This window comes from Ochotona princeps, chromosome 26 (genome assembly GCF_030435755.1).
Source record: "Ochotona princeps isolate mOchPri1 chromosome 26, mOchPri1.hap1, whole genome shotgun sequence".
In the NCBI taxonomy this organism is placed as follows: Eukaryota; Metazoa; Chordata; class Mammalia; order Lagomorpha; family Ochotonidae; genus Ochotona; species Ochotona princeps.
The window spans coordinates 7,605,486-7,618,706 of record NC_080857.1 but is presented as its reverse complement, the minus strand read 5'-3'; the positions used below and the strand labels follow the sequence as shown (position 1 = coordinate 7,618,706).

General features: G+C 44.1%; 1 protein-coding gene across 2 annotated transcripts in view; it reads right to left on the bottom strand.

Annotated features, from left to right (window-relative positions):
- Positions 1–6,613: 6,613 nt before the first annotated feature.
- CATSPERB (cation channel sperm associated auxiliary subunit beta) overlaps positions 6,614–13,221 on the bottom strand; it is a 60,746-nt gene continuing 54,138 nt past the window's right edge. Inside the window, exons 23-27 of one of the 2 annotated variants that reach the window (XM_058655309.1) lie at positions 13,006–13,116; positions 11,288–11,423; positions 9,172–9,272; positions 8,303–8,377; positions 6,614–6,852 (exon numbers count right to left, since the gene is read on the bottom strand). In XM_058655309.1, coding sequence (XP_058511292.1) covers positions 6,649–6,852; positions 8,303–8,377; positions 9,172–9,272; positions 11,288–11,423; positions 13,006–13,116 — 627 coding nt within the window. In that variant the 3' untranslated portion in view covers positions 6,614–6,648. Of the gene's footprint in view, positions 6,853–8,302; positions 8,378–9,171; positions 9,273–11,282; positions 11,424–13,005; positions 13,117–13,221 lie in introns of those variants that run through there. The other variant, XR_009244261.1, reaches the window with a different exon arrangement.

The window sequence follows — 13,221 nt, the reverse complement described above, 5'->3', positions numbered from 1 at the left end:
CCGCAGTCTCTGCTGGCCCTTGGAGGCCTGGCCGCTGCCAGGAAGAACCAACAATGTTTTGCTGCTAGTAACAGGCAGGTTAGAAGAGCCCCAGAGGACATGGTGGGTAAGGTTGCTGCCTGTGATGCCAGCATCCCAAATGAGCATCAGTTGGTGTCCTGGCTGCTCCAATTCTGACCCACCTCCCTGCTAAGTGCTTGGATCTTTGCAACCCACCTGGGAGACCCAGGTGAAGCTCTGGGCCCCAGCATGTGCTTGGCCCAGCCCTAGGCAGTTGCAGCCTTCTGGGGAGTGAATCAGCAGATGGAAGAGTGCACTCTCTCTGTCTCTCCCTCTCTCTAATTCTGCCTTTCAAATAAGTAAAAATATTTTTTTAAAAAATAAAAGCCACAGGATGGTTTTATTTTTCCTTTATCTACAAGATTATGTTCCCAATATTCCACACTTATAAAAAGCAGGGCCCGGCGCGATAGTGTAGTGGTTAAAGTCCTCGCCTTGAATGTGTCAGGATTCCATATGGCAGTGGTTCTAATCCCGGCGGCCCTGTTTCCCATCCAGCTCCCTGCCTGTGGCCTGGGAAAGCAGTTGAGAATGACCCAGGCCTTGGGACCCTGCACCAATGTGGGAGACCCAGAAGAAGCTCCTGGCTCCTGGCTTTGTATTAGCTCAGCTCCAGCCATTGCGGACACTTGGGGAGTGAATCAATGGATGGAAGATCTTCATCTCTGTCTCTCCTCCTGTCTGTATATCCACCTTTATAATAAAAACAAATAACTCTTAAATAAAAAAATAATAAAAGCAAAATTTGTTTTCCAGCTGTATGGCCTATGTTACTTCTGAAGTTCCTTCATTCTTCTCCTAATCCATCTATTTATTTGTCCTTCCGTTTCTTAGAATATTAGGAAAATCTTTTCCAAAACAAAGAAAGGAATCTAAAGTGTTTACCCAGGCTGTTTCTTTCTGTCTGACATCATCAGTTTCCTTTCTGAGGTGTGAGCAGAGCGGGCTTCTTACCTGGAGGGTAGAATCTCCCAGTAGCTGTTAGCTCTGCTGTGTTTCCGTCAGTATCGCTAAGCACATTGGGAGTCCCAGCTTACCCTGGAGTAAATGCTGCAGCATGCCAGCAGGCTGTGGCGCCGAGAATCACCATGAACTGTCACCTCCTGAGATCATTTCTTCGCAAGTTCCATGGTGTGCTCTTTGTGGAATTCTACTCTAGGATCCATTCGCTGGCTGCCTGGCCTCTGCAGCTGGAGCAAATGTCCTGCTGATGCTGAAAGTTGCCGTGCTTAGGGAGGGAGTGTCCACAAGGTGATGCTTCCAGAACCTTGCACTGGCTAAAGCATGTGTTGGGCCTTTGTGGAGGCTGTGAGTTTGTGGCTGCTTCCAATGCAGGCGGTTTTCGACTCAGAAATATTACACAGAGGCCCTTTCTACCCTTTTCCCCCTGTCATTGTGAAAGTACAAGTAACATAGTGTCATAAAAAGGCAAGAAGTAGCTGTTGGGAAGACTGGAACATGAGCTCACCGTGAGTTATAAAACAACCTCAAAACATCCATTCACTATTAGGACTACTTGACCAGTGTTAGCAGTTCATGGTCCTCATCATAAGAAATAACACAAAATTCTATCAGGTGAAGTGAAAAGTTAATTAGCTTGGTAATCAAATCATCACTGTGTCCACTTAAAACTTTCATTTCCAACTATAACTCAGTAAAGCCAGAAAAAGAGGCTGTAATCAGATTACTATGAATGAAAGACTCATAGCTGTTAAGAGTCACCAATTTTTGCATGGAAAATATAATACTTCCTCATCTCTTAAAAATGATGTGCTATGGGCTGGTGTGTGGCTCAACTGGCTAATCTTCCACCTTCAAGGGCAGATATCTTATATGGGTGCCGGTTCCAGTCCTGGCTGCTCCTCTTCCTTTCCAGCTCCCTGCTTGTGGTCTGGGAAAGCAGTTGAGGATGGCCCACGGCCTTGGGACCCTGCACCTGTGTGTGGGAGACCCAGAGGAAGAAGCTCCTGGCTCCTGGCTTCAGATTGGCTCAACTCCAGCTGTTGAGACCACTTGGGTAGTAAACCATCGGATGGAAGGTTTCTCTCTGTGAAAAAAAAATTCATGCAAGGTGAGGACTTTAACCACTAGGCTACTGCGCCTGGCCCCCAAATAAATAAAGCTTTAAAAAAGATTGTGTGCTACATGTACTTGTATGACCTTGTTAAAAGTTATGGCAGACAATGAAAGGACTGATGTGGAAGTAAATACAGGGTTAGGAGCCTTGGGACTTCTGCTCATAACATGTTTGCACATGGATCAGCATGGAACTTGGTTGTACGTGAGCTCTGTTTGAAAATGCCAGTACTTAGGGTTGGTTCATGGGCAATGCACTCCTGGCCGGCAGCCTCTTGACTCCACACTCATGCTTTGTTGGCCACACTCATGCGGGGAGTGCTAGCTGGCTCTTCAGCACTGGGCTCGGGGGCGTTTCAAATAGCAAAGTCCCCACAGCAAGCACAGCAGGGCGCAGGAGCATCTTTTCCTGATGCAGGAAGCACACTGTGTCCGGACAGGCTGGTTATGACTGGAGCCATATTCAGCGCTTCTCTCCATCTTGCTTTTCTTGTTCAACAAGATCTTACAGACATTCTGGGGAGCCCAGGAGTGTGTCTTCCAGGTCGTTCTCTATAACGGCGGTGTGTTTGCTCACAGTTTGGGGAGGTCACAACTAATTCAATCAGCTTCCTACTACAAACGTTGACTCTGGATTTGTTTTCGCTTTGGCTAAGCCAAACAACGGCACAGCAAGCTTCCTCGGACACACGGTGCTTCTGTTCTCACAGGCAAGGTTTCCAGCAAAGAAAGTACGGCTGATTTTTCAGAAAGGCTCCAACAGCTGACAGCATGTAAGGTTATAGTTGTTGTACAGTCCTACGGTTAGTAAAAGGATCATTTCATGGGCCTGGGACCGTAGCCTAGTGGCTTAAGTCCTAGCCTTGCATGCGCCAGGATCCCATATGCACCAGTTCATTTCCCATCTACTACACTTTCTTTCCCGCTCCCTGCTTGTGGTCTATTGATGACGGCTCAAACCCTTGGGACCCTGCGCCCATGTGGGAGACTTGGAGGAAGCTCCTGGCTCCTGGCTTTGGATTGGCACAGCTCTGGCCATTGTAGACAAATGGGGAGTGAACCAGCAGATGGAAGATCTTTCTTTGTCTGTACTTCTCTGTAAATCTGACTTACCAATTAAACAATTTATTTCGTGGAGAGGCAGATTAGATAGGAAAGAAAGAGTTCCTATCCATTGGTTAATTGAGCAGTAGGCTGGAACTGGGCTCGGATGGAGTGGGGAGCAAGGAATCCAAGCAAGGTCTCTCAGGCAGGTGGCAGAAACCCAGTTACTTGAGCCATCATGTGCTGCCTGCCAGGATCTGCCTTATTGGTTAGCTTGAGTCAGGAGTCAGAGTATAAGCCTGGTGTTATGATACGGGACACAAGTATCTGTGGTGTCCATGTGGAACGTTGGCCCTGCAGGCGGAGGCTTTGCCCTAACTGACAGCTGTCTTACCCACGAGGCCCAGTGCCTTCTCCCACCAGCAAGAACCCACCTTCGCCTCTGGATTTACCTTCTTGAAAACAACCTAAGCCTCCACTGGGCTGTCTGATCTTTGCTGAGATGTAAAGATCTAAATCAGTCAGCTGCTCTCTGCTTTAAGGATATTTTCCAGCTTTGTTACTTTATATAAACTTTGATCATGAACTTTTCACAAAATGACTTAAAATTCTGTCTTTATAATGCTCATTTCTTTAAAACATGTTCTTAGCTTTTGAGTTTTCACTTTATCAGCTGTCTTGTTCCTAGACAGCACATGTGGTAGCTGATATTTTCTTGCAAGATGCTTATCTTTTAATCCATATAAAGTTTATTGTTGCATACCGTTTTGGAAGGGAATTCAGTCTTATTTTAAAGGACTAGCTGGTTGTGTAGCACCGCTATTCAATAAATAATCCATTATCTTCTACTTATTTGAAAGAATTCCTTTTCCAACACGAGCTTTGGCACACTTCCAGGAGGCACAGTGCATCTCCCTGCTGTCTTTTCTTATGCCATGTCTGCTGGCTAGCAATAGCTGTAGTGTAGTCTGATGTCTGGTGAACAGATGCCAGACCTGTGACCAGCATTGTGGTGGAGCTGGTTAATCTGCCGCCATCCCATATGGGAGTCAGTGGGAGTCCTGGTTGCTCTGCTTCTATCTCATTCCCTGCTAATGCTCCCCGGAGAGCCTCAGAGGATGGCCCGAGTCCTTGGCCCCCTTCACCTGTGTGGGAGACCTGGTGGAGCTCCAGGCTCTTGCCCCTGATCTCGACCTGGTCCAGCCTCGGCTGCTGCAGCCATTCGGGGGAGTGAACCACAGAGGACATCTCTCTTTCTCTTTTTCACTTTTTCTGTCTCTCTTTTACTATGAAATCTGACTTCAAATAAAGAAATGCATCTTAAGAAATAAAGATCTGAAATTTAGATTCTTTTCAGGTTTTGATTAACATGGTGCTGAACTTTGGTGCTAAATAATTGAAATATGAATGACATTGCATTTTCATGTTGTCTTTCCATTGGTTAAAATTTTATTGTATGCCTCTCATCTACATAGGTCTCAGTTTGCCTTGTTTCTGAGCACAGTCATGTGCCACACAATGATGCTTCAGTCCACAAAATGATAAGGAGGCTGCCACATCCCTACAAGGTGTCTGTTTCAAGCTGTCCAAACCAGAGTTGAAGGTTTGAAAATTTAAAGCTGAGATCCATGTTGTACTAACTAAGCCTCCTCCTGCAATGCCAGCATTCCATGTGGGCTCCTGTCTGAGTCCTGACTGCTCTACTTCTCATCCAAGTGGAGAGACCTGGAAGAAGCTCCTGCCTCCTGGCTTCTGACCAGCTTAGCTCTGGCGGTGCAGGTATTTGCGGGGGAAGGGTGAGCCAGTGGATGGATGATTCTCTCTCTCTTCCTCTCCGTAACTCTGCCTTTCAAATAAATAGAAACATTTTTAAAAAGTTAAAAAAGTTTATAAAGTAATAGCGTTATAGGAATTTGAGGTTAACTTATTACTGAAGGAAAGAAAGCATTGTTAATACATTGGCTCTGAGCAATGTGTCCCACGTTTACCAAGCCTGCAGTGTGTATTGCCACACGCCTGCCTTCACACTCACCCTTTGGCTCACTCACTCAGAGCGGTTCCAGTCCTGCCTGCTCCCCTCTTTGAGTGCCTGACGCAGGCATACCATCTTTGTCATGTACATCCTGTTTCCTGTACCTTTCCTATGTCTGGGCATATGGAGACTGCTGCGTTACAGGGGTTTGTGGTACTCGGTTTGCTCATCGGCAGATGGGAGCAGTAGGCTAGCAGCTTGCTGAAAGTGCACTCCATGATGTTTGCACATGACTAAATCACACAGAGATGCATTTCTCAACACATCACCTCACTGTGAAGCAACACGTGATGGGATGTGATAGATTTCATCACTCTTGTAAGTGAGAAAATCCTCCCATTCTCCTTTCCAGAGAACAATTCAAATAAAAGTTCTCGATTTATTTATAAGCCATCTCAGGAAATCTAGCAATTCAAATGTATTTTTCTTCACATAATAATTTGGTTTTTCTGAGAATAAAATAATGACAATGGCAAATAACTGTTTTTAAAATTTATTTATTTTTATTGGAAAGGCAGATATACAGAGAGGAGGAGAGACAAGAAAGATCCCTCATCCACTGGTTCACTCCTCAAGCAGCCGCAATGGTTGGAGCTGAGCTGATCCAAAGCCAGGAGCCAAGAGCTTCTTCTGGATCCTCCACACGGGTGTAGGGACCCAAGGGACCCGTTCTTGACTGTTTTCCCAGGTCACAGGCAGGGAGCTGGATGGGAAGCAGAGCAGCCAGGATTAGAACAGGTGCCCATATGGGATCCCATTGCATGCAAGGTGAGGCTACTGCACTGAGCCCAAATAGGTGGTTTTTTTTAAGTCTCCATTTTTCCAAGTATATATCAAATATCTAATTTCTTTGTTTTATTTTCAAAACCCCTCACAGAAAAAAAAATCTATAGTCAGATAAGTATAGCCATGAGTGGTTTCTTGTGTTCAAAATAGGAAAATGGAGCCTGACGTGGTAGCCTATTGGGTAAAGTCCTCACTTGAATGCCCAGGATCTCATACGGGTAAGCCCCGCTTCCCATCCAGCTCCCTGCTTGTGGCCTGGGAAAACACTTGAGGATGGCCCAAAGCCTTGGGACCCTGCACCCTTGCGGGAGATCCAGAGGGGGCTCTGGGCTCTGGGCTTCTGGCTTTGAATTGGCTTAGCTCTGGCCATTGCCGCCGCTTGGGGAGTGATTCAATGGAGGGAAGATCTTCCTCTCTGTCTCTCTTCCTCTCTGTATATCTTACTTTCTAATAAAAATAAAATGAATCTCGGACTATGAAAATGGGACTAGTAAACACACTGACACACAGACAGGTGGTTACAATGGCCATTCTCTATTATTTTATCTAGACTTCATGTTTAACACTTCAATATATTGTTCTCAGAATTGCTTAATAGAACTCAGAAAGAAAAGGAACTTAGGGTTTTCCCTTGTGCACTATCCAGCCCTTCACTTCCGAGCCTGCCGAGTGACATTGATGCTGGAGACATTCTTTCTCTTCCGCAGAACCCATTTCCAGAACGACGTCCAAGGGTGGATGTCTCGCAGTTGAAACATAAATGCTGTAAAAATCAGGCCCCCCAGCACCACGGCCGCTGCGACAGCAATGAGTGTGTGTCCTGGAAACGGCAGGGGGGCGTCATCCACATAAATCTGCAACAGAGGAGGAAAGTGTTTGAGTGTTCTGGGCTTGTGCGGGCGAAGCCCTATATTACATATGACAACCACAGTTAACCACCGGGCTGAAGTCAGGGGTCAGGAATGCATCTGGTCTCCTGTGTGAGTGGCCACAGATCCAATGATTGGGCTAGCATATGCTTTCTCCTAGACACATTAGCAGGAAGTTGGATTGGAAACATGGGCCAGCAGGCTCTTCAGTGAGGTACTCTGACATAGGATGCGGGTGCCCAAGCAGTGGCTGAACCTGCTGTGTGCGTGACTACCCATTTGTCCCAACAGTCAGTCACACTGATTGCATTCAGGTCAGAAGTCATGCCTCACTGTCTCACAGTTGTTGCTGCGCTATTGGTTCCTTTTTGACGTGCGTGCCACTTGAGTTACTCTACAACTTGGGTGGTGCTTGTTCTGTGGTGTTCTTTCAAAGCCTTTACTGTGTTTTTTTTAAGTGTGTTCTTCCTTTCAGCCTGTTGATACGATGTGAGTTCTTATAGAGGATTAGAAAGCCTCCCTTTCAGCTCTCCCCTCTTAGGGATTTCCCCAGCATGCATCGTTCCCACAGGCCCTTGTCCGTTCCTGTGTTTCTGGGAAAAAAGCTGCGATTCCATGAGAATTTTACCCTCTTGTACTACGATGCTGTCCCCTACAACTGGGGTTGCCCCTGGAACAAAGAAGAAAAGAGAGAGAAAAAAAAACAAAGGCACTCTCCCTCAAACTCTTCATTTGACATGGGCTCCCTTGATGGATCTTCTCTGGGGGCTTGCATTGCTGCCATGGGCATCCATCATTGGAAGGCACAGACATTGTCGGGCAGCCCCGGAGAAAGGGCCAGGATAGGAAGGGGTGGGCGGAGAATGTCAGTGGGGTGTCAGTACTGACAATGAATGAGTCATTCACCAATGTGGACTGCATTCCCCAGAGGCAGCAGATAGCATCATACAGGGAAGCAAAAATGAGCTGTTACTTTCACAGAAGGATTTAGGGGAAACTGGTTGTGTTTTCCAACTCCGAGAACATTTTAAGAGTCTTTGGGAATATTTAAGATGACTTCATTACAGTTCAAATAACCAAAGGAAGGATGATTCTGGAAACTGACACGTTACAGATCTCTGTCCCATGGGAAGATGAGGGTGCGAGGAAGGGCGCTGTAAGTCAGAAAATGAAGCCAAACATGGAAATTCAGACAGCAAACAAAACCAGACAGCCATGGGCTGACACTCTCCTGGCATCCACTCATGCTGGCACCTTTTATGTACTAGAACTTTACCATCATTGGCAATGTCAGCATCTTTCCCAGGGCCCATCTTTGAGCCTTGTCCATTTCCCACAATCTGCCCAGTTTTCTATTTCATATTTTTTGAGTGGATACCAGTCATGATATTGCCCCAGCCACCACCCCTTATGAGACCTCAGACGTGCACTATACCTGAAATTCTTCAACCAAGTCACAGAAGGTGACCCCTGGAACAACAGACACTCGAAAGTGAAAAAGCTCAGACCCCTGGGGAAGAAACACATTTGCCCATCAGCCAAACCAACACACATATTCCTTTCAGCAAAAGCCTGCACTAAGACTATTGTTCCCATAGATGTTATCTAGTGAAGACTCCCACGTCCCTGTTGGATGTACACATCATGGGTCAGGAAGTAAAAAGGGTTGAAGCAGCAGTTCAATAACTGGTCTTTATTTTTTTTTTTTTAGGATGAAGAAACAAAAACGTAACACCCAACTTGGCCTTCATGGGTATTTTGGGTGAATCATATGTTTTTTATACACCCCCTAATTTAATTTTTTTTTTTAAATATGCGAACTTCGTATGTTCCTGTGGGAAGCTGGAACTAGAAGATGTGTACCTGTGTCATGATTGTTGAACCTGTTCCTGTTCCTTCCCCTCTCTGCTCTACATCGCTAAATAGTCTGTCTTGCACATCAGCTTAAAAAATAGCAACTTAGGGCTTGGCAGCGTGGCCTAGTGGCTAAGGTCCTCGCCTTGATCCCATGTGGCCGCTGGTTCTAATCCCGGCAGCTCCACTTCTTCTCTATCTCTCCTCCTCTCAGTATATCTGACTTCGTAATTAAAAAAAAAAAAAGCAACTTAATGCTAACTTCAACTTTCACATACCTTTAGAAAGAATAACACAAAGGAAAATTAAAAAACCCCCTCATTATCCATATTCTTTAAATATTCTGTTCCTACCATTCATGGATAAATATTTTTAAAAAACTGTCTACGTTTATACATTCAAAAATTAATCTAAATGCTGACAGTAAAAACAAGAAAATTGTCAACTTACTTTTATGCTTATGTTGAGACCTGAAGGATTATACACTGGAGCTTGAACAAGGGGTTCCAAGTAATTTTTCAGCTTTTTAATATTTCCTGGCACAGAGTGTTCTAAAATACAAGAAACATATTTTAAGCTCACTTATGTTAATTTTTCATTTTGCTACAATTTACTCCCTACTTTAAGGTACCAGACAAGATTTGGTTCTGTAACATGACTAGTGGAGCCCACATCATTGGTTCTGCTTGCCTTTGTAGAAGATGCAGGTAGGGCCGATGCTTAGGGCCCCTATTTCACGACACATCCAGGGGTCCTCAAGGGCAAGACTTCGGGCCACCTTGCTGCAGATGGACCTTTTTTGCCCTGTTCCCTGCTCCCAGCCAGTCCTGACCTGCACATGCTTTCTGTTTTAGGCAGTAAGACCATCCCATGACCTTTTTAGTGGTGCGAAAATGACTTTCAGTGAGGTGGCAGTCATGTTTCACAATGGAATCATTTAGAGCTGCTGCAGAGGAAGTAGTTAGCCAGTGATGCTTTCTTTCTAAAACTTGAGGGATCATGTAGGGGTCAGAAATTGCAGTGGTGTCATAGCACGTGGTATCTAAAAAAGCATGAGCTTTGCGGTGTCTGCGCATGTTCGTGCTGTGTTGTGAACACACGCACATGGCTAAAGTCACCCCATTCAGTGACTGAACAGCCTGTCTGTGAAATGCTTCAATATTCAACCACCAGTGTTCCAGCTCTTGGGGGTGTGGTGGGCAGTCTTCAGTATCCCCCAGGAAATGGAGATGTCATTAAAAGCACAACTTTGGGTAGATTAAATTTACTGAATTTTTCATTTAAAAAATACATACACGTTAGGTGGCATAAAACTCATTGAATAACAAATGACCAGTTACTTAGTAACAAATTCATGTAATAATTCAAATTTCTAGCTAGTTTCTGTGAAAGAATATTTATTTATTTGAGAGACAGAGAAACGGACAGACACAGATGTTGGTTCACTCTCCAAATACCTATAATGACAAAGGCTGGGCTGGGTCAAAGCCAGAAACCTGAATACCATCCAGGCTCTGCCTGTGGATGGCAGGAGGTCAGGTCCCTGAGCTGTCAGCTGCCGGCTTCTGGTACGCATGAGCAGGACTCTGGCATTAGGATATACTTGGGCACTCTGCTATGGATGCAGATGTCCTAATGGGCACCTCAACCACCAAGCTAAATGGTCATTTTTTAAAATTTATTTACCTATTTGTCTGTCCATCTATTGTCAATCACTTATAAATATTCATATACAAACAAGCAAAACGTGCAATAAAAAGTTGTATATTTGAGGTAAAATTGAATTGAAATAAATTTCCTTTTTGTTATTTAAAAATGTTTATCTCTTCAATTATTTTACCATATACTCTTTAAGAAGCTTTACTCATAATCAGAAAATAGATTGCCTTTGGCAACTTCCTCTATAAACACAAAATACACCGTGAAATGAGATGCTAGACCAGCATGTAGTACAGATTCAGTCAACTATTGCTGCTGTTAATTTATAAAATGGCTTTCAATTCTTCTTGTAGTTTGTGCTTTTGAAAGTTTATCTTAATTATTTGGAAGGCAGGGTTAGAAAGAAAGAGGAAGATACACAGAGAGATGGAGATCTTCCATCTGTTGGCTCATTTCCCAAATAGCTTCCTAATAGCTGGCCAAAGCCAGGAGACAAGAACTCCATCTGGGTCTTGCACATGGATGGCAGGGACCCAAGGACTTGGGCTGTCTTTCTATTGCCTTCCCAGATATATTAGCTTAGAGTTGGATAGGAAGTAGAACAGCTGGGACTTGAACTCGTTTTCACATGGGACATTGGTGTTGTAGATGGTGGTCTAAGCTGTTGTGCCACAATGCCAGCACCTGTAGTTTGGAATTTTAAAACAATGATTTTATACCATAAAATTTAGGCCACCAGAAGCAATAAAGAACGATACAGGAGGCAAAACAAGTGAACAGCAATGTGCTGATTCCAATCCTTGTCTGAAGGACCCCTGGATACCTCTTTGTGTAAATGGGTTTTGCAAAGCAATAATAAGAACATTATTTATAAGACAAACCCCTTCTAGGTAAAAACAAACCCTACTTAGCTGCCAGTTCTTCCTCAAGTTCACTTCAGTCACAGTGACCAGATATGGAGATTTCACTGGGATAAGTACGGACTCATTGGAAATTTTCAAGGTAATTGGATATTGCACAACTGGAAACTTAAAACGAGGAACCTAAAATGCAAATTCCAAGGATGAATATGGGTTTGGAAAATCGTGACAATTCCATTCCCGTGGTCGAGAATGAACAGACACAGCCCCGGTAGTTTGGCTTCTGACTTTTCAGGCATGAAAAGTGTAATTGACAGCAGACCTGATGTGACCTCATCAAAGGCAGCGCACACATGTGCTAACAAAAGCCATTGTTTTCTACTGGGCTCCAGTAAATTCTGCTGGAATTCACTACCACGTCATTCACACTCTGGCTAAGCCTTGTCCCATGCAGTCTTGCCTGCCCCCTCACACGTGTCTCTGCCAGTCTGTCTGTCAAGCACCGTCTGGAAACTCAAGCTCTGTAGTCAGAATCAAAGCTGTCTTCTCTGGCAGGTGCCAACACTGTGATCATGGTCAGCTTGCCTCCCTCCTCTGTGGCTTGCACAACACAAGATCAGTCAGGAAGTTGACAGCAGTATTTTTGGTACTCAAGAAATGCTCTTTTAACTTAGGCAGACAGTGTACCAAAAAAACCTTCATAACTTACTGAATGCCAACTCTATGCCCAACCTTGTAGGAAGTGATCTTAAATTTTGATCTATAAGTAAAATTATAAAACACAAGGCAGCATATACCTGATGTCTATATGCTGTTGTCTATAAAGACTATTTATAGAGCATATATAACTATATATAGTTATATGATTATATATTCCACATAATATATATGGTATCCATATATACTCTTTTTTATTCATTAATTACATTGTATTATGTGTCACAGTTTCATAGCTACTGGGATTCTCCCCACCCCTCCCCAAACCCTCCCACCATGGTGGATTCCTCCACCTTGTTGCATAACCACAGTTCAAGTTCAGTTGAGATTCCCTCATTGCAAGCATATACCAAACATAGAGTCCAGCATCTTATTGTCCAGTCAAGTTCAATGGCTTCTTAGGTATACCCTCTCTGGTTTGAAGACAGAGCCAGCAGAGTATCATCCCGATCAATTAAAAGCTCCAACATACCATCAGTAAAAATTTACATCATTATGGAATTAATTGACCATATATACTCTTGATAAAACCTTTGAAATGGATCTGCTTGAAAATTATACCAAGAACATATTTCACTCTGCTAATGCCAACACCATTAACTTGATATATACGATCAGAGGTCTCAATAGAATCAAATGCTCTCAGACACACAGCTTGTTCTCTTAGCTAACACAAGATAGCATGTTTTGTTCACCACCATTAGCCAATTGAGTTCCCTGACCGCAGGTCCTAATTCACTATAATCTGGTGCGGCGTTTTACAGAGGACACATTTCCTTCATAAAGGTAAGGTTGTGTTGGATGCATGTGTCCTTACAAAGACGCTATGGCATAGGGCACTGCAAGTGTTATGTCACGTTACAGATGAGCTCAATTAGCTTGCCTAGGGATGTACAAGCCCAGATCTCTTAAGCTCTGTGTCCCATTTAGATCTATGTTATTCTCAGATTTCAATTCCACATCTTAGTCTTCATGCTGAACTAGAGGCACATTTCAGTCTTGTGGAAAAGCAGGTACTCTGTCTTTGAGGAAGGAAGCATTGTCTTACTTTTTCTCTGCAGTCGGAGAAAGCGACAGAATACGAGAACTTGTGGGCATTTGTGCAGTTGCACTCCTCCCGGGTGGACACGTTTGCGCACTGCTTGTATTTACCAGCCTCCTGCAAACAGAAGCAACTGGGCTTGACTGGCTTCTTCGTGTTGCTAAATTTCTGCAAACTAAGTACATGTTCAAGATATATTTGTTCTTTGGATAAATACAGTGT